Below are 21,280 nucleotides of genomic sequence, written 5' to 3' on the forward strand. Positions count from 1 at the left end.
ACACACATATATATATATATATATGTGTGTGTGTGTGTGTGTATTTACATGTGTGTGTATTTATATATACATGTATTTTTATCAAATTTTTATCAAATCTCAAAATGAATATCCATGTTTTTCATACATAGCAATGTACATTATAATGTTTTCATTATAATGAAATAATTATTAATGGCATTATTTTGACCATAATATACATTGTTTTAAAGAATATATATTTTGACACTCAATATATCATAACTAATTTTGATACGTTTTATGATTAAATTTAAAATGTTTTGAAAACTAGTCACTAAAACTAATTTTATAACTAATAATATACTATGCATTTAATCTGAATTAAAATCCTATTTTAACAATGTTTAGATCATTTTATTAGAAAGTAAGACAAAGACACTGATTAACAATATGATTCGATATGTTCTTTTTTCTATTCAGATGTTTTCTATTCTGAAAACATCTGTGATATTTTCATGAGCTCTTTGCTCTGATTTTCCTGATTTTAAGCATCTTAGTGTATTTACACAGCTCTTTTTTATAGCCATTCTGGCCAATGGGAACAGGAATTGCTCGGGGCTTCCTGGCAGCCATGGACACGGCCTGGATGGTTCACAGCTGGGGTCAGGGCAACACCCCTTCAGAGGTTCTGGCTGAGAGGTCAGAGCTAAAATGGGATTCCAATGAAGTCAAGGCAGATTTATGAACAATTAGTTTTTACACAGTAGGATTCTGTTCTAATATCCCCCTCCATTTCTTCCCCGTCTCAGAGAGAGTGTGTATCGGTTGCTTCCTCAGACAACACCAGAAAACGTCAGTAAAAACTACAGCCAGTACAGCGTGGATCCTGCTAGCCGCTATCCCAACATCAACATGCAACTCATCAACGCTGCTCAGGTTAGAAACTTGCAGTTCTCATCGAGTCATAATCACTGATGATGATCCTGATGTTGAAAATGTGTGTACAGGTGTGTCATCTCATAGACACAGGTGAGGGTCCGGTTTTAAGCCTTGATGCAGTCAGCTCTCCACACCCAAGACTCACACGGCAAGGTGTGTGTTACTTCATATGTACCATCTTCCACTTATACATTCATACACAATCTAACATGCTGTCTGTGTGTGTAGAGTCAATGGCTCGTTACAGTAAGCTGCTGAGCTGGTGTCAGGAGCAGACGCACGGTTACATGAACGTATGTGTGGCAGACTTCACAACTTCCTGGAGGAGCGGCCTGGCCTTGTGCGCTCTCATTCACAGATTCAGATCTGACCTCATGTGAGTCCACACTCTTTACTCTGGGTATGAATGAGGGTTGTGGCATAGTGGTTAGCGATCTAGGCTGGTAACCTAGTTTATATCACAGGTTGGCAAAGCTGTGAGTTGCTACTTGCTATTGCTACCATTTTATTGGACTAAAAATTATATGACGTGATTGTGGCATCAATATTTTAGGTCTACTTCCCAGAAAGGGCAGGTTTAAAAATGTATATCTAACAAAAAAATTATTTATGGAGGATTTGGGAGTGCCATAATAATAAATATTTCATTACAAGCATCAGTAGCTAAATATATCATAAAATGTGTCAATAAATAAATATACACATAAATACATATTAAATATTATTAAATGTATAAAGTATTTAATATATTTAATTATGTCATAATGTAAATACATATTTTATTATTTATTTATTTATTTATTTATTTATTTATTCATTGACATGTTTAGTTATTTATTTCTTGACAGTATATAAATATAATATAATAATGTAATATAATATAATGTGTAAATTAAAAATAAAATAAAAAAGCATCAATAAATAAATTGGCAAAATGTGGCAATAAAAATGACATACATGTATTTCATGATTTATTTATTTATATATGACACATATAGTTATTTATTGACACTATTTAGTTAATAAATAAATAGGTCAGTAAATAAAATCCAATAAATAAATTAAATGTAAATTACATTTTCCACTGAACTTTGATGATTGATTATTAACATTTTATAAAGTATTTATTTATTGACTTAACTGTTTATATTATTTTAAATAGTAATTGTATTAAATTGAATTAAATTATATATATTTATTAACACTTTTAATTAAATATTTATATATTAATATGGCACTCCCAGTCCTCTATAGGTACTATTATATTGATGGGCTTAAGCTTAAACCTGAAAACACTTTCATGAGGTTTTTAAGTGCTTTTATTCCTTCAAAAGGAAATTTAGTAACTAAAAGTGTGGGCAGATTGTATTATTGCATGGAGGTTTTCTGATTGTGTGACTCTGACTCGGTCTTTGTTTCTTGCAGTGATTTTGCGTCTCTGGAGGAGAGTGAGGCGGAGCTCAATGGTCAGCTGGGTTTGGACATGGCGGAGCTGGAATTTGGTATTTGTCCTATAATGACCGGCAAGGAGATGAGCGCACTGGAAGAGAGTGACTCTCTCTGCATGGTCATGTACCTCAGTCAACTTCACGAGCTCCTCAAAGACACAGCGCCAGCTAGTGGTCAGGATAAGGCATAATCTGTTATTTTACTTTTATTTGGGTAATATTTTTAACCTTCTTTGATCTTTATTTATATACACACTTTATTTTTTCTCCGTACAGGAAACCTGAGCTCAGAAGAGAAAGCAGTTCTGTTCTCCAGCCCCAGGTCACCAATCTCACTGCTCAGCAAACTGGGACAGACTCTGTCCCGCAAACGCAATCCCAAGGTTCACACACACACACACACTATATATATATATATATATATATATATATTTAGTACTGAAGTATATATACTGTGTTTTTTTTCCATTTGTTAAACTTTTTTTTCTACATTTTTGTTGATTATCGGTGATATTTTCCTGATATAGGACGGTGTTCCTTATGATACCATATTTTTTCTCCGGACAGGAAACCTGAGCTCAGAAGAGAAAGCAGTTCTGTTCTCCAGCCCCAGGTCACCAATCTCACTGCTCAGCAAACTGGGACAGACTCTGTCCCGCAAACGCAATCCCAAGGTTCACACACACTCACAGTTACACAACTGCACTTTTTAGCAGCCGTTACCCACATGTTAAGATGTGCTATTTTTCATCTCTATCAGGATAAGAAAGAGAAGGAAGCAGATAGTGTTGGAAATGGAAAGAGGAGGAGAAAAAACCAGACTGGCCAGTCAGAAGAGGTGAGATGTTATTTATATATATATATATATATATATATATATTTAGTACTGAAGTATATATACTGTGTTTTTTTTCCATTTGTTAAACTTTTTTTTCTACATTTTTGTTGATTATCGGTGATATTTTCCTGATATAGGACGGTGTTCCTTATGATACCAAAGAAAATAAGACTTCGGGAGTGACTCCTGGGTCAGAACCGAAGGTCGCTGAGGGTCACAGCAGGGTTCGGTCCATGGCGACGCTACTGCTGGCTAAATTTGAGGAAAACTCACCATTGGCCTCAGCCAGTGCAACTCGCCGACAGGTGTGTGAGTATTTGTGTGATGCATATGTGCTTTTACATGCATAAAGGTGTGTTTGCATGTGCAAGCATATATTTGTTTTCAAGTTAAGTTACACCATGTCCTGACAAGGTGCAACACAGGTTTTTTTTTTTCTTTTCAAATTTGCTTTCTTTACTCAAAAAAAGCAGGAGAAAGGATTTAATGCTTCATCGCATCAATCAGACTTGATTAATAATGTCTTATAGTCACTCATATCCATGTTTGATAGAAGATGGGAGTATTTGGTTTTGGTTGTTATAAAATGTCACACTACCTCTTTTAGTCAGGAGATTTGTAATATTTTCCTAATATAGAGTGAATTAGCTCACCTTGCCATCCGTGAAAGCTGCTGATTCATCCAGTGCCTGTTGCACAAGCTTAGCATACACACTTCAACAGGAAGAACTAGAATTGGCAAAGCTTCTATGCAGAGTTTATAAAGTGTTTTATTAGATTAAAAGCCATTCAGGTGATTGACAGTGACAACTGCGGCATTAGAAGACTGCACCAGGGATTTTTACTCTACAATGAATAACATTTTGATGTCCACCAACCCTACTTGAAATGACATGAAATGAAAATTCTGACATTAATTACTCACCCTCATGTTGTTCCAAACCTGTAAGACCTTCGTTCATCTTTGGAACACAAATTAAGATATTTTTGATAAAATCCGAGAGCTTTCTGACCCTCCATAGACAGCAACAGAACTACCACGTTCAAGGCCCAGAAAGGTAGTAAGGACATCGTTAAAATAGTCCATGTGGCATCAGTGGTTCAACCGTAATGTTATGAAGCTACGAGAATACTTTTTTGTACACAAAGAACACAAAAATAATGAATTATCAAATAATTTCTTCTCTTCCCTGTCAGTCTTTGATGAGCGTTCACGACAGTATCACTTGAACGTGTCAGTTCCATTGCTGTCTGTTTCTTCAAAAATATCTTAATTTGTGTTCTGCAGATGAATAAATGAATGAGGCATTTTATATAGCGCTTTATTGTGTATTGCTGTACACCCAAAGTGCTTTACAATCATATGGGGGATCGCTCCTCAGCCACCACCTAGGGATGTAACGATTCACTCAACTCACGATTCGATTCGATTCACGATTTTGATTTCACGATTCGATTTGATTCACGGGTTTTTTTTTTTACAAAATGAGATTTAAGACAAGTTATAAATTAAATGTGTCCTTTTATTATTGCTTGGACAAAATGCTGCACATTTCTTTGTGAAATTGAAATATAACACTATAATAATATACTAATATAGCACTTGCATTATTATTGCTCTTTTGTTGGTTTTGATTGCTTCTATTGTCCTCATTTGTTAGTCGCCTCGCGATTTGTTTAGCATCTCAACCGATTTGAATCGTCACATATTTGAATCGATTTTCAACCGGCTCGCGGTTAATCGTTACATCCCTACCACCACCCAGTGTGTAAGAGCGATATGAGGGTGAGTAATTAATGACAGAATTTTTATTTTTGGGTGAACTATCCCTTTAAGAAAAAGCACACAACACAGCAGGAGCTGATGTGTTTCCGTTTCAAGGAATAGGTCAGAGTTCACTCTCTGCTGATTTAAAGCGAGAAGGTAAAAAGACACCTGTGCTACAAGATAAAACGGGTCCAGTAGTGTGCATTTTTGTACACAAATAGCTAATCTGGTTCTGATTTAAGCTTCTTTGGTCTCTGGGGCTTAGTATGAATAGGTTATGAAGAACTCTGTGTGTGAACTGGCCTAGGGCTCAACAGCCTATCAGTGACTGGAGGCCATGGGACATGTGATTTGAGGGTCTTAACTGAAGAATCTCAGACAGAGTGATTTATTATCTCTATCTTATTCTCTATGCTACTTACTGACTTTGACTGTGACTGACAGGTTTATATTGATGGATGGATGGATGGATGATAGATAGATAGATAGATAGATAGATAGATAGATAGATTCCTTACACAAAAGTAATTGTGATGCTTTAGCAAGCGGCACAAATGATTTAAATGTTAGCTTGGAAATGGTAGGATGAATTTAATGGCATTCACACCAAAGACGATAACTATAATGATAACCAAGGCTATAACATTTTAATAATCATTGTAATTCTATGAGAATTACCACATCACAAGAGATGTGAGAAGTCCACATCACAACAATAACTATAATTACATGGAGGAACAATATCATTGGAATCATTTTCAGAATGATTTTTTTTTTTTCATTTGATGAACGATAAAAACATTTACAGCCAAAATCCAATCAAAATACAATTAGACTTTGAAGCACTCAAGCGGCAGATGTCATAACTGAAGTGTGTGCTTATAATATATTATTGCCCATTAATGTAGATGTTAATATAGCTATTGTTAAGGTTATCTTTATAGTAATCGTTTTTGTTGCCTTTCTTTATTTTCTAAGACCAATCTGTCATTTCCACACCTTTATGCTTTCATGGATATTCATGCATCATTTCTTTTGATGGTTTTCATCTCAGAAGCATTTTGCATTGCTGCTTGTTTTCCATGCTCATCTTTTGATTTGTAGAGCTACATTCAGATGTATACGGGCGGAGTGAGCTCATTGGCTCAGCAGATAGCCAATCAGATTCAGAGTCAGCAGGATCAAGCTCCCAAGCTCCTTCACAGGAGGGAGTTGGTAAGAGTTCACATGTAGTGCCGGCGACAAATCTTCCCTAACACTGAACCTTCTTGTGTCCCTTTTAGTGCCTGTATTACTGTGTGTATAAGGTCTATAACCCAGCCTTGACTTTTGTTTGGCGTTATATTTACTAATTACTGTAAGTGTGTGAATTCCTGCTCTAATCCAATTTCTCTAATAAGGCTCAATGCTTTACAGCTTGGTTAGACTGTCATTCCATGAAAGTGCTGCAATTTGTTTCTATGGCATGTGGTGAAATCTGAGCCTTTGTTTGAAGCTTTTCATTGTGTCAGCCATATTTTATTTAATATATTAATATTATTTTACATTTATTAAAATGAAAAATAAAATAAAAAGTAAAATACAAATAAAATATTAAATAATAAAATTAATTATTTGCAAAAAATAAATAAAATAACAATTATAACAAGTAATAATAATAATATAAAATTATTTAATGCATACTGTCACCCCAGTTCTGTCCTGACAGCTGTAGTTGTCCATGTTAAGCATCTTTATTTTGATTCTTGACCTTTGACCTCTCACCTGTAGGGTTCTCAAAAGGAGTTTCCTGTGAATATGGGCGGCAGTGATGTGTGTTATTTCTGCGGCCGTCGCGTTTATGTCATGGAAAGGCTGAGCGCGGAGGGAAATTTCTTCCATAGGAGCTGCTTCCAGTGTGATCACTGCAGCACCACGTTACGCTTGTCCAACTACGCTTACGACCAGCTACATGGTGTGTGTGTATGATTAATCACTTCATACTTTCACTAATAAAATGATCATTATCAGTACTTTGTGTTTTTAAGATTTTATGCTTAAATCAAAAACAATAGGTGTTTAGCTTTTAATGGATGTAGTCACAAGATGAGCGACACAGCGTGTGAAAATGGCCTGTTGTTCTGTGTTGCCGACTGTAGGCGACTGTTTTTGACCAAACAAACTGCTCCTTTGTTACCATTGCACAGTCATAAGGTCTGAAATGTGTGTGTTGGGACAGGGCTTTTATTGTTGTGCAATAATGACAGTGGGGCACACACACACACAAACTGAAGGCCCTCAGCAAAATCCCTTTGAAACATTTTTTAAAAATAGGAATCAAAACACCAAAAGGTTCTAACTGATAGGGTCGTATAGATCACATGATTCAAACACTTCAAGTTTAAAAAAAGAGGCGGCTTTCGGGCCGACTTCAAGCAACGGTATAAATAAGACATTTAGTGCCTGCATCAGCTACTTTTTTATTTTCCCGCTCTCTCACGTCTTTTTTTTTTTGGTTTGTACAGGGAAGTTTTATTGTAAGCACCACTTCAGCTACAGAATGACCAGCGTGGCTCAGAGAAAGAGACCGATCCCACCTGTGGCACCTCGACCTACTCAGGTAACCTCATCAGATCACCATTATACTTCTTTTAGATCCTCTATGTGCCTGTTTTTAGATGTATAAAACTGAAAAATTTGTTTTATAGCACACATGCATTATCAGTATAATGACTATATACATCTGACAGATTTGTGAATACATTTATGTAAAAACAGGAAGCAATTTTTTAAAAATAGTATAACCTGCACCATAATTTTTATTTATTTATTTATTTAATTTTTTAGTTTGTCATAAATATTTATATATATATATATATATATATGTACACACATGTGTATTTGATTATTTGTTTATTTGGCATTCAAAGATTTGTATTTTATTTAAAATATTTTTAGATAATTTTGTTTATTTTTATTTAAATAAAAATGGAAAGGAAATCATAGAAAAGTTGGAATATCAATTTCTTCGATTAAAAAAGTATTTATTTACTTTTATTTATTTTATTTATGGTAACACTTTATATTAAGGTGTCCTTGTTGCACATGCTACATGTACTTACTATTATATTAACAATAAATTATGCATAATTACATGCAAGTAACCCTAATCCTAACCCTAAACATATAGTAAGTACATGTAGTTAATTAATATTACTCAGTACTCAAATGTATAATTATACTTTAACAAGGATACCTTAAAATAAAGTGTAACTTTATTTATTTATTTATGCATTTATTTATGCATTTATTGACGTGACTTGTCTGTGTTTTTGTCTCTACAGGCTCCCCCTGCTCCATCCTCGGCTTCTACGTCTTTGTCCTCTCTAGGGTCAGTGTGCACAGCCACCCCACCAGACTCTTGGTCCTCCAGCGCCCACCCAGGCATAGTATCCAGCCTGGCCAAGAGACTGTGTGGTACCCCAGAACGCATTGAGCTGGAGAACTACAAACCCTGTCCAAAACAACAGGACAGCCCACTGCAGGAGGTCCCAGAGGAGACGCTTACACAGCACAACCTCAGTGCTAGCCTGCAGGAGAAAAACACAGAGGAGCAGTCCAGGTATAAAACATGCTCCTCTTATGTTACTAATATTTACTGGCATGTTTTCCCTGGATAAATTCTCTTTTTAAGTCTCTTTTTTGGCTTTCAGTAGCTCCGAGTCAGACCTAGAGGAGGAGGAGCTTGCCTGGAAGAAGGAGGAGGGGCCGAACATCAGGACCAATGGAGAGAGAGAGTTAGACCTGGGGGAGGAGCTAAAGGAGGAAGAGGGAGGAGAGAACCAGGAAAAACAAGAGGAGGAGGAGGCCAAGGATGAGGAGGAGGAAGAAGGAGAAGTTTCAGAAGAAGAACAAGACGAGGGAAATTCTAGTGATGGTGGGTGTTTGTTTCTGTTAATTTTCTTTAGAAAAGGCTCTGTTAAAATGGGTAAAGTTTGATCTTGTCTGACTATATAGTTTGTTTATTGAAGAAATCAAATCAAAGAAATCATCTTAAGATGAGGTGTTGTTTGATTTAATGTCTCTCAATATCTGTTTTTGTGTCATATTCCCACAATATGTTTGTGTGTATTTGTATGCGAGGTGAATGTTGTCATGCTTGTTTGTATGTTTATTGTTGTGCATTCACCACTGAATGTGTGTGTGTTTTGGGGTGTGTTGACGTGTATGTGTAGAGGGTGAGTACTGCCCTTGGGAGAGGGAACGGCTCTCAGGGGTGTGGCTTGAGGAAGAGGAGGCGGGGTTTGTTAAAGGTAGCACCGCCCCTGACCATTGATGGCCTTCATTAGCCTTTTTTGCATTATTTTAACTTAAAAGATGTTGTTTGCAGGTTATTTCATTTGTAGGCTGTGCATGATTAATAGTGTGTTTTAATGTTTGTATATTTTGCAATTGGCTTTTTAAATTTTTGGGTTATGCTATGGAAATAATTTGCAGTTGTTTTAGTTTGCCTGTTTGATATATTTTGCAAATTTTAAGTCACTAACTTAAACATTGTCCTAACCAGGTACGACATGACAAGTTTTCGCATAGCAATTTATTTGTTCACACTGAAAGCAATAATGCTGCACAATGTAAACAATCATTACTAATCCCAACATATTTGCTACATAGTGTAAGATTCTGAACCAGTAAGATTTCACTAAGGGACAAGGCTTTGTTGTTTGCCACAAAAGAAATAATAAAAAGCAACTGTCACTTTAATGCACTATGCCTGGTTAGCACATACTTTTAATCACATTTGCAGTTTATGGAGTATAAATAAAGGAGTTAGCCTACTTTATAGATCCTAGACAGTAAAAATTAATGCACAGCCAAAATGTACACAAAATGTACAAAAAAAGAATGATGCACATGGTACAAGTAATACTACACTAAGGTCATAACAGTAGCAATAGTTAGATGCGCACTCTTAATAGGAACTATTTGGGGGGGAATATATATATATATATATATATATTACTGTACATGTTTAAGAATTAATGAGAAATATAGTTTCAGAATATGGATCTATCAAAAGTGAAAAACCTCCAAAACAATAAATTAGCTTTTCTATAGTTTATTTGTACCATGATTGAGACCTCTTTACAATCTTATCTTTTTCAGGCTGCTTCATATTATTGCTTGTTTAAGAGCAACTGAAAGGCTGCACCACTTCCCCCACAAAACTATTTTATTAAGAAGACTCTAGAACTCCTCTAGAATTCTTTCCCATTCTAATTATTTTTTTTCCGTATCCTTTCATGCTTTTAATAACCAGAGTCTTATGAAGGATACAGTGACGACACAGATATAGACACCAGCGCAGTCAGAGAGTCCAAACCATGTGACCAACAGGAAAAAGGAGTGTCTGTTTCATTGCACCAGTCATCTACAGAGTCCCCATCCTCCTTGAAACCACCAGAATCAGGTCCCACACCCACACCTGAGCTGTCGACGAATCCAGAGAACCCACCTGTCAAGAGGTCAGAGGTCGTAGAAGAGTTCTGGCTGAAGAGTGCTGAGATCAGGAAGAGTTTAGGCCTGACTCCTCTGTCTAGAGAATGCGACCCCAAACATACAGCAGCCCAAACATCTAACATTAAAGAAAGCTTCTACACCTCAGTCGCCTACATAACGTCCTGCAATACCAATTCTGCCAACCAAACACCAAGAAACTGTGACTCCAGCTCACAAACTCCATCTCAAAGTACATCCCCGCCTGAACCATCTCACACTATGGACGGCGATGCAGGCGTCACATTAGAAGAGACGATAGGCCGCTGTTCTGTAATCCACAGACTGAGCATCACTGTAGAAGGTTGTGTGATGGGGGACAAGCAGGATTTGGACCTCAATTCCACCTCATTTGGAAATGAAAGCATTTTAAATCCAGATACAGGTCTTCCTACTCCTCCGTACAGCCCATCTAGTTCACCTATTGTCAGCAAGCAATGTCGCGCCCTTCACCATTCTGAACCCATACTGGACCGAGAGGTTATGGTCTTCTCATCGACCTGCGCTACTCCTGTTCCACAGCGGGTCGGTTTTAAACCCGAGCTCGATCAAGCTTGGAGTCTTCCTCCGGATGAAATTGAGATCCTGTACAGAGACGAGGCGGAAGGGACTTCCAGACTGCCGGAAAGATCCAGTGTCACGGAGACCGTAGGCCAGACGGACAACCGTAGGCTGGAGCACAGGAGGACGCTCCCAGACCGGTTGGTTGCCCCACTGCTGGCAGGGGGACCAGAGGTCAGGCTTCGGAGGTCAGAGATGAAGCTGTGGGGGGCTGACAACGGTGTGGAGGAGAAGGAGAAAAAGCGCAACTCGTTGTTCTCACCCCGTAAAAGCAGGAAGAGCATGAATGCAGCGGCTGAGGCCCAGCGGGAGCCAGGAAAGCACAAGTCCCTCTGGAAGACTGTTTTCTCAGTGTATAAGAAGGACAAAAAGAGGAAGGAGGCTGCGATGGTGGCGGAAACTCTACCTGCCGCAACTAACACCGAGAGCAAGCGTAAAGTGTCAGGAATCAACAGAACATCAGGTGAGATGGATGGATGGATGGATCTATAAATAAACTGTACCACATGAACATGACTTTAAGGGTGTTTCCACATTGCAGACCTGTGTTTCCGGAAAAATCAGAGTTTCTCTGAAGACACAGACTTGTCCTGCCATGCTCTTCTAGAAAGATGTCCACTCAGAGCTCAGGTAATGTCAAACTCCTCTCCACTCTCTCTGATCCTTAAGGTCACATTTAATGTTAATCTGCATATTTTAATACTCAATAGGAATTCATGCAATTGGAAATTTAGTAAAGGATATTTAGCTGCGTGGTTTGAAAGTGACTACTGTGTGAGCTGTGCTTCATATGTTGCCACATTATTGACAACAGACATATTAAAAATTCTGCTAGCTTTAGAATTAAATGGGGAATTTTTGCTGTTGTGCCTTTAAAGAGATAGTTAACCCAAAAATGAAAATATGTCATTAATTACTCACCCTCATGTCGATCCAAACCCTTAAGAGACCTTTGTTCATCTTTGGAACACAAATTAAGATATTTTTTATCCAAGAGCTTTCTGGTTCCGAGTGCGTCATGGTACTCACGTGAATGGAACAGAGACTGACACCGAAGAGAAGAAATCGTTGAATAAAGTTATTTTTGTTTTCTTTATGCTCAGAAAGTATTCTCGTAGCTGATGTCACATGGACTATTTTAATGATGTACTACCTTTCTGGGCCTTGAACGTTCCAGTTGCGTTGCTGTCTATGCAGGGTCAGAAAGCTCTCGGATTTCATCAAAGATATCTTAATTTATGTTCTGAAGATGAACGAAGGTCTTACGGGTTTGGAATGACATGAGGGTGTGTAATTAATGACCGAATTTTCATTTTTGGGTGAACTATGCCTTTGAGACTTGTATATAACCGGCCTTTTCACATGTGATGCTTTGTATCAGAAGTCCAAGGATTTCAGAGTGAGTCATTTTTGCAGCTTTGTTCCAATAAATTGTTTTTATCTAAAAGATGCCATGATTTCACAGTTCAATGAACTCTTTCATTTTTCAAAAAATCAAGGAAAGTTTGATTTCTCATAATATGACTCTTTGCCACTCATTTTCCTTTTGTATTGATTTTTGTCCTTTACGTTTTCTTATGGTCCTCTTCAGTCTTCAAATATTTTATATGTATACAACAATAAGACTCATTGCTTAGCATTTATCCGTGACTCCTTAGAGCTTTATAGCTGGACTAATGGAATAATTTAATGCTTAGTGAGTTTTATTATTGAACGTTGGAGGTAATTCAATGTCTTTTTCTGGCTGTGCTCTTAGCTGTGGGAAAAACTGTCTGATATCAAGTCAGACCTTCTGAAAGAAGCAATATACGAGGAGGTACATGAAGGGGATGAGGTATCAAATATGACAATTCAGATTTTAGATTGTGAGAGCTGAATGTAGCTTGTGGTTATTAGCACATAGACGTGTTTTGTAATGGAGTTTGTGCTGTGGTTAGCACTGTTTAGCTGTTGTACTCAAAATACAGAGTATATAGAATATAAATTAATTCAGTTTCTGCCTTTTCTCTCCTGAGTCGCTTTACGTGCCTCATGCATTGGCATTCAAGAGGGCGTATGCTAAGGTAGCATCTTTTTATTTCAAATGTGTTGAGCCCCTTCAATTTTTAAACCCATTGGCTGAATCAACAACACTCAGCATCTTGTTCCTCAATAGAAACACAGCATTTTGCCAGAGCTGCCAACCAAGGCAGCCACCCCAGTGTCGTCATGTCCGTCAGAGGTGGTAGGTGTTTGGGTGGTGTTCCCGGACCCTTCCAGCATAAGTTTCTGTACCACGCTGTTTCAGAGAGCAGAAACGGAGGAGGAACTCAACGCCAAGCTGACACGCCGAGTGCAGAGAGCAGCACGCAGACAGGCCAAGCAGGAGGAGCTGCGGAGGCTGCACAGGGCGCAGGTGTGTGTGACGTGTTTTGAAGCATTCTTGTTCATGTGCCTCTTAAACAATGCGTATTTATTTTTGTGCATGTCATCTCAGATAATCCAGCGTCAGTTGGAGCAGGTGGAGGTCAAGCAGAGGCAGCTGGAGGAGAAGGGTGTAGCTGTGGAGAAAGCACTCAGAGGCGAAGCAGGTACCTGTCACCGTCTTGTCAAGTGGATGAGCTTCAGAAATCACAGTTTTATAGAAACTTTTAAATTGTTAATTAATTTGTCAATTTAAAGATTCAGAACTGATTAAATTGGATTTAGTTATTCAAAACATTATTTTACTTTAAACATTATATTATATTATACTTTCCTTTTGCCAAACCCCCAGACAACATCGCGTCCATAACATTGCTGAGCAACAACAACAAGGAAACATGTCGAAAAGGTTAACTTTAACCACGAAACCAGATCGGCAGACCTGTAATGTTACACTCTCACTCAAAGGATGGACGATCTGACAGGATTGTTACTATGAGGTGGATCACATCTAACCTGTATTGCTCGTTTTATCGCGTTTAACCACAGCTGTCGTCGTTTTTTTGTCTGGCAGTGGCAGCAGATATGCGATCAAATTTCTAATTTGAGGCTGTATTACGTAGATTCTGGCACCCAACATCACAACAAGATGATATTTTAAGCTCCTTATGTAGCCGAATCTGCGCTGGTTTGAATGGGCTGCCTCCAGTTTCCCCTTTGTTTTGCTTCCTCCAGCTAGCGCTGTGACGTTGTCTGACCCTAGTTACCTGTGGTTGGCCTGGCCGTGCGTCACTCAGAAAACAACAGGCCAATCAGAAGAGAGGCTCATGAATATTAATTAGACAGGCCAAAATCGACCTGTTCTCAGCAGAGCTCCTGAGAGAGGAGCTGTAAAAATATAATGAGATGGTTTTTGGTACTTATACCGCAAATATATATTCTTAAGGACATCAAAACCTAAAATAAAACTTCAGAAAGGTGTACAATATGGGACCTTTAACATTTTATTATTTTACATAACTTTAATATTACTTGTGTATGTTGTTTCATGCAAAAAAACCTGTTCTTAATCAGTTTTTATCTCATCAATAATAAAATAATAAAGAAAAATAAAAGAATATTAAATATATAATTTTACATTATATAATCAAATAAATATGAATATCTCAATAATAATAAAAAAGTTGAATGAGATAGAAACCCTGATTAAAAAGACCCGCTTAAACCAGCCTAATGTGGTTTGGTGGTTTTAGCTGGTTTAAAATGGTCTTAGATGGTTCAAAACCATCATGTCCAAGCCGGTCTTCAGCTGGTCTAGCTGGTCTCCCAGCCTGACCGGTTATAAGAAGCCCAAAACCACTCTAAAAGCATCCTAAAAGGCTGCAAACCAGTTTAACTGTTTTTTTAACAGAAGTTGGCTTGTTTTTAAAGAATGTATCTTGAATATAAGTGTATTTTGTGTTTTAAGCTTAAACCTCACAAATGTTTTTTTAATGTTTTTCTTAAAGGTGTCATATGATGCTGCTAAAAAGAACATTATTTGGTGTAATGAAATGTGTTTATGTTTCACATTTTAGTTTAAAAAAACACATTATTTTCCACATACTGTACATTATTATTGCTCCTCTATGCCCCGCATTTCTGAAACGTGTCGATTTTTACAAAGCTCATCGTTCTAAAAAAGCGAGGTGTGCGCATAAACATAAAACCATGTCTGGCCATTCTTGCAATATATATAATGTACTATGAAATGTCATCATCCCTCATGGTTTGTACCCATTATATGTTTGTTTACAAAGTCTTACATTCATCAAAAACATATTGCATATATCATTTTTATTGCTACATTTACTGCATTAGCAAATTTTCATAAAACACAGGGACGGAGCAGTGCAGGATATTCTGTTTTCTTTGACTTTTAATGGTCAGAATCCTCATGATGTGTCCTTCCTTATGATATAGACTTCTGGGGAGACTCTAGTACATCTAACCTTTTGGATGTACATCTGGGTGGTATGTACAACACATTTGACTTAGCGCTCATGCTAATGACACTAACAAACACGTTTACCGTCTTAGAGGTTCATAATGTGTTAACACAAATTAAACAGCTGTTTTAGTGGTGTAAAAACAGGCTTTCTGGCTTTTTTCGTGGTGTGGACCCTGTCCTGTTTGCTTGCTGGTAGCTTTGTGTCTGAATTGAATCTAGTTGCTAGCGGTAGCATTAGTTAGTTTGTATCGTCTGGTGGCTGTGACAGTATGAGATTAAGTTTGAATAGCAGTACTGTTGGAAATACACATATAAATTTTAGTCAGGGAAGATGGCATTTTTTAGAAGCTATTTTAACTTTTACTTTAGGCTAATCTCTCCGTTGGCCTACTTTCTGAGACAGCAGATTGTCAGTCAGACCACTGCCTGGACATCCAACTCAACCCATTTCAGCTTCGCACCTCACATTCCTCTATTATTCCCATCCTTGCTTGGTTGCGTTCCTGAATTCCTGAATCCTTCCTCTCCCTCTTTTTTTCTGCCCATCTCTGCGGTCTTAGTCGAGCCCTTTCTAGATTCCCCTCGTAGAAGGCCTGTCTATCTCTGTCCTTGCTGTTCCTCAGAAGGTAACACCTCCCCAGTCTCACACCTCTAGTGCAGGTTGTGTAATAGCACTTAATTCTAAAACCTTTTACTTTTCTCTTCTCTCTTCTTTTCCTTCCTCTGCCCTGCTGTACGCAGCCAAAGCTAAAGGGACAGAACACGATCATTCAGTTTATGTCTGTACAGTCTTTTTTCTTTATGTAGTGCAAGAACCTCCACTTCACCAGCTAAGTACGATATTCTCTCCTGTAATCTCAAATTTGGCTCTGTAACCTTTCGCAATGGAGTTGCATGGGCATAGCACGTTATTGATCTGCATGGCTGTCAGTACATATAAAAAGTCGCATCCTGTCTTATTTGGGAATTGACAATGTGTATGTGTGCTGTTTGTTTTTGTCTGCTTGCACGTTTTGATAAATTTATATACACTACTTTTCAAAAGTTTGGGGTCAGTAAGATTTTTTGAAAGAAATGAACTTTTATTCAGCAAAGGATGCATTGAATTGATCAAAAGAGACAGTACAGACATTTGTAATGTTACGAAAGTAATACAATAAATGTTGTTCTTTTAAACGTTCTATTCCTCAAAAAATCTTGAAAAAACTGTATCACAGTTTCCATAAAAATATGAAGCAGCACTGTTTTTGAACTGTTTTCAACATTGATAATAATAAGAAATGTTTCTTAAGCACCAAATCAGCATATTAGAATGATTTCTGAAAGAGCATGTGACACTGAAAATCTGAGTTATGGCTGCTGAAAATTCAGCTTTGTATCGCAGGAATAAATTACATTTGAAAATATATTAAAATAGAAAACATTTTTTTTAACTTTAATAATATTTCACACTTTTAATGTATTTATTTATCAAATAAATGCAGTCTTGGTGAGCACAGGAGACTCAAGAGGTTCAAAAACATTAAAAGGTCTTACTGACCCCAAACTTTTGAACAGTAGTATAGTTTATAAGCAGGGTCCAAAAATATATATTTAAAGTGTTTTTAAATTAATATTATAATAAATAAATAAAATGCAAATATTTAATACATACATGCAAAAAAATGTATAATATTTCTACTTATTCTTTTATTTTATTATATATATGCCTTTAATTTCACATGCTTCACATTTCAAGCTATCATTCTTATAGTTCAACCATGTTATATTGAGGGGCAAAAGCCAAAGCCAAAGCCAATAAAGTGTTTATTTGGACCCTGCTTATAAGCATATTCATGCACATGATAGCGTGTCCATACAGTGTCCCATCCTCCTCTTCTCTCTCTCATAGGAATGGGAAAGAAAGATGACCCTAGTTTAATGCATCAGTGGTTTAAGCTGGTGCAGGAGAAGAATGCTCTCGTGCGCTATGAATCTGAGCTCATGATATTGTGAGTATCAACGGTTTGAATGTTTAATAATAGTCTGAACTGTGCGGACTGATCTGGCATTGTGTGATTGCATCAGGTATTACATAAGTGTTCTGCTTCTCGCTTTGGTCTAGTATTGTTTGCTATGTGCTCATCTGTGTGGTTTGTCTTCAGTGCACGTGAACTGGAGCTGGAGGACAGGCAGAGTCGACTACAGCAAGAGCTGAGAGAGCGCATGGCGGTGGACGGTTAGTACACGCAGAGGATATTAATAGTTCAACTTCCCCTTAATCCTTTGTGGTTTTCTCTCGTAATGGTTCTTCAGTTAATAACAGCTTCACAGCACCTCTTTCTCTCTCTCAGACGATCTGAAGGGGGAGGATGAGCTGGCGGAGGAGAGGCGTATATTGAGCGAGATGCTGGATGTGGTGGAGCAGAGAGATGCGCTGGTGGCCTTGCTGGAGGAGCAGCGAGTGAGAGAGAAAGAGGAGGACAGTGACCTGGAGGCCGTCATGCTTTCTAAGGGCTTCAGTTTGCACTGGGACTGACTCGCACGTGCATGAATCTTATCATACCGCTTGAAGGGCTACTCTGTGTCTGTTTGCGCAGCTAAAATACACAGCTGCTGTTTTCATCAGTCCGAACCGCATCCACCTGCACTCTGGGCTGTATGTGCAACTACATACAGTAGGTGTCTAAATAATGAATCCCGGGATTCGGCAAGAGATTGCAAAATACAGACCCTGATTAGGACGAATGGCAATGTCTTGCTGCCAAATAATGCTACTCTAAGACTATGCAAAGGAACGTCTTTTTGTTTGCTCTCTTTGTTGATCAAGTTAAGGTACATCTGTTGTGTTATCTAGATCCACCGCATTTAGGCTTAACAGAAATGAATATAGAATGGCATATATAGCCACATTGTCAATTTACAGTAGAGATTGGCGCATGTAAACTTAGATATACAAAATAAGGCTTCTTAATGTATGATTGGAATGTTTTTGGACCTGATTTAGGGCAACAATTTCTGTTGTTTAACCTGTATAAGCTAACCTCACACACAATTGTCCGTTCTCAATATATTCACATACATTTATTGGATGAAATGTCTTTTTTTTTAATTATCTTGATTTTCTCTTCATAATATACAGGATTTGCACAGAATTTGTTTTACATTTTGTTGTTGTTATATTTATTCTGTAAAACGTACTTAATTGCATTAAACAACCTTTCTTTTGAGAAAAATGTGAGGACTATTTTCATTTGGAGTTTGACTACTATTTAGTTTTTTTGACATGAATATGGGACACTCCGGTGTCCTGTAACTTTTTTTAATGCATTAGTAATAATGCTAATACTAATAAGTAATAAAAACTAAAAACTATGTCATAATTTTGATGTAATTACCAAAATTATTATCAATTATTAAATTATTATTAAAAATACAACTTAATATGCCTGGTTTTATACACCTTTGTGATGTTTATTAAATGCTTATTTGCAGAAAATGCCAGAATTGCACAAAATAACTGTATTTAGACCTATGCGTCTTGGTAACAGGTGTAAAAATGTCATTACGCAATATATGAAGAGTTTATTTGCAAAAACAGATAACTTTATTTTCAAAAAGCATGTTTTTTTTATTATGTTTTCATTGTTTTATTGTGTTAGCTGTATTTTTTGTTATTTTAATTGGAATGGACAATGAAAACCATGATTTTTGACATTTTAGTTATCTGGTTTTTGCAAATGAACTCTTCATATATAAACAAACAGCTCATATAAAAATTAGTTTGACATCTTTAAGGCTGTCAGTCAACATTTTTCAAAGGCTACGCAACCTTTTTTCACAGGCTTTTTGTTGAGATAAAGTTTTCGGGGACTAAAAGTTCCTTTTGCACACTTAATTCTACATTCACTATATTTTTAGGTATTACAAGCCTCGTTATTTTTGAATATTGTTAATTAATCACGCTCGTGTGGGATTGCGTGTGGACTGGCGCCCCCTGCTGGATAATGCCAGCAGTGTTTTCCTGTGGATTTACAGCAGTTCTCGCTCTGACCGTAAACGGGAGTGAAGTCACGCCTCTCCATCTGTCCTGCTACACTGTTTCCGTTCGTGGGAAAACTTACTGCCATTCCGATTTCTTCGAGCTCCGGAACTATTTTTTTTTGATTACCATGAAATCAAAAGTCTGCTTACCGATAGTTTATATGCGTTTTACGTCTATTGGTCACAGTTAAAACAGCCTTTACCTCTATATAAACAAACGCAAACGAAAGTGAGGAGATTTCCTCGGAAAGAAGAAGAAAACAAGTCGGAAATCATAAGTTGTGCTTCCAATAAGGTGAGTAAGGCTTAAAAAACGTGTTAAAAGTGTTAATCTTGTCTATATTTTTAATATTTACAGTTGTTTACTATGGAAGTATGTGCTCTTGGCTTGTTGTACTGTTAATGTCTATCAGTTGCTAGTATGTTTATATCTCCGTTTAAGGAAATACTTCCAGTTTTCTTTTGTTAAGTGGTTATAATGTGGTATTTAAACAAAAATAAACGTGTATGGAAGTTTAAATGCGTCAAACTAGATCAGTCTGTCTTAGCAGGAAAATCTCTGCTACTACGGAAACTTTTTGATATGAAAGATATGCGACTTACGCAGATAGATAGGCTACAGTAGATGAAGTAGGCTAGATTTGGCGCTGTTCATGTAAAAAGTATGCATCTGTGTTCAAGGCCTGCAGTTTAATTAAACTAAGCTTTTTAAGCATTCAATAAACTTTCCATTAGTTGTTCAGGGTGTGTGTGTGTGTGTGTGTGAGATTAGTGCTGCACTGGAATGTGCAGAATTGGCGCATCTAAAAAGCGCATCTCTGAAAGCAGCTGCTGCGTGTCTGCTGCAGACTCATGGAAACACTGAGCATACACGCACATCATTTGCCTGTTAAGGTCTGTGTTTTGGTTAAGCCTATAATCTGAAAAAAACTCTACTGGAATATTACTGTATATTTTGGCGTGATCCGAACCGATTAAATCAATTTAATACAGCTCTTTTATTCGAATTTAAAATATGAACTTAATATTTTTTAAATAATTAAATCTTTCTATGACAATCAAGTTAATATGTTAACATGGTGCATACATAATCATAATGTGACTTAATGTTTAATTTTTGTCTTGTGCATATAAATACAGGGGCAGGGGTTATGGACAATAGTTGTTTTCATCTTTGGGTAATTTTTGAAGATAATGAATGTATAATATTATACACACACGCACACATGTATATATAAACTCAAACTCTTCTTTCATTGTTTTATTATGTTTAAATATTCTTTTAATATTGTTGGGTCATATATGTCATATATTTGGAGAACTAGTCAGCATTTTATGTCACTTTAAATTTGAAGATCTAGAAAAAATATAATTTTAAGAAAAATTATTTCTTTTTTTTTTTCTCAGTATTGGATCTCAGTATATCTCATCAGTTACCACTCACTGCTCTGAAAATATGTTGTTGACTCAAGTCTCTCTTCTTTACATAGCTTACTTTACCACTTCAGTATGCATTTAAGTCTGGCCAAGTCTCATCCACAGCCAGATAGTAGAGATAGCACATCCTATTTGTGACCCTGGACAACAAAACCAGTCATAATTGTCAATTCTTTGAAATTGAGATGTATACATCAGTATACATTTGAAGCTGAATGAATAAGCTTTCCATTGATGTATGGTTTGTTAGGATAGGGCAATATATTCATTATAGTCAACAAAATATCTTCATGGAACATGATCTTTACTTGATATCCTAATGATTTTTGGCATAAAAGAAAAATCAATAATTGTGACCCATACAATGTATTATTTGC

The 21,280-nt window shown here is 36.9% G+C and overlaps 1 protein-coding gene across 3 annotated transcripts in view; it reads left to right on the top strand.

Moving 5' to 3' along the window:
- The window catches only part of mical3b (microtubule associated monooxygenase, calponin and LIM domain containing 3b), a 26,915-nt gene extending 8,343 nt beyond the window's left edge, over nucleotides 1-18,572 (top strand). The window contains exons 9-32 of one of the 3 annotated variants that reach the window (XM_016535485.1): nucleotides 545-660; nucleotides 771-897; nucleotides 969-1,053; nucleotides 1,129-1,276; nucleotides 2,326-2,522; nucleotides 2,625-2,731; nucleotides 3,109-3,186; nucleotides 3,324-3,491; nucleotides 6,059-6,169; nucleotides 6,725-6,908; nucleotides 7,459-7,553; nucleotides 8,278-8,555; nucleotides 8,647-8,870; nucleotides 9,169-9,246; nucleotides 10,254-11,513; nucleotides 11,592-11,680; nucleotides 12,807-12,884; nucleotides 13,066-13,113; nucleotides 13,206-13,445; nucleotides 13,527-13,620; nucleotides 15,416-15,466; nucleotides 17,335-17,434; nucleotides 17,588-17,661; nucleotides 17,777-18,572. In XM_016535485.1, the coding sequence (XP_016390971.1) occupies nucleotides 545-660; nucleotides 771-897; nucleotides 969-1,053; nucleotides 1,129-1,276; nucleotides 2,326-2,522; nucleotides 2,625-2,731; nucleotides 3,109-3,186; nucleotides 3,324-3,491; nucleotides 6,059-6,169; nucleotides 6,725-6,908; nucleotides 7,459-7,553; nucleotides 8,278-8,555; nucleotides 8,647-8,870; nucleotides 9,169-9,246; nucleotides 10,254-11,513; nucleotides 11,592-11,680; nucleotides 12,807-12,884; nucleotides 13,066-13,113; nucleotides 13,206-13,445; nucleotides 13,527-13,620; nucleotides 15,416-15,466; nucleotides 17,335-17,434; nucleotides 17,588-17,661; nucleotides 17,777-17,961 (4,215 nt within the window). In that variant the 3' untranslated portion in view covers nucleotides 17,962-18,572. Of the gene's footprint in view, nucleotides 1-544; nucleotides 661-770; nucleotides 898-968; nucleotides 1,054-1,128; nucleotides 1,277-2,325; nucleotides 2,523-2,624; nucleotides 2,732-3,108; nucleotides 3,187-3,323; nucleotides 3,492-6,058; nucleotides 6,170-6,724; nucleotides 6,909-7,458; nucleotides 7,554-8,277; nucleotides 8,556-8,646; nucleotides 8,871-9,168; nucleotides 9,247-10,253; nucleotides 11,514-11,591; nucleotides 11,681-12,806; nucleotides 12,885-13,065; nucleotides 13,114-13,205; nucleotides 13,446-13,526; nucleotides 13,621-15,415; nucleotides 15,467-16,003; nucleotides 16,070-16,184; nucleotides 16,278-17,334; nucleotides 17,435-17,587; nucleotides 17,662-17,776 lie in introns of all 3 variants that reach the window. The other 2 variants (XM_016535484.1, XM_016535486.1) reach the window with 2 other exon arrangements.
- Nucleotides 18,573-21,280: the final 2,708 nt, after the last annotated feature.

The sequence above is a fragment of the Sinocyclocheilus rhinocerous genome, unplaced genomic scaffold (genome assembly GCF_001515625.1).
Source record: "Sinocyclocheilus rhinocerous isolate Xijiao unplaced genomic scaffold, SAMN03320098_v1.1 scaffold395, whole genome shotgun sequence".
NCBI classification, from domain to species: domain Eukaryota; kingdom Metazoa; phylum Chordata; class Actinopteri; order Cypriniformes; family Cyprinidae; genus Sinocyclocheilus; species Sinocyclocheilus rhinocerous.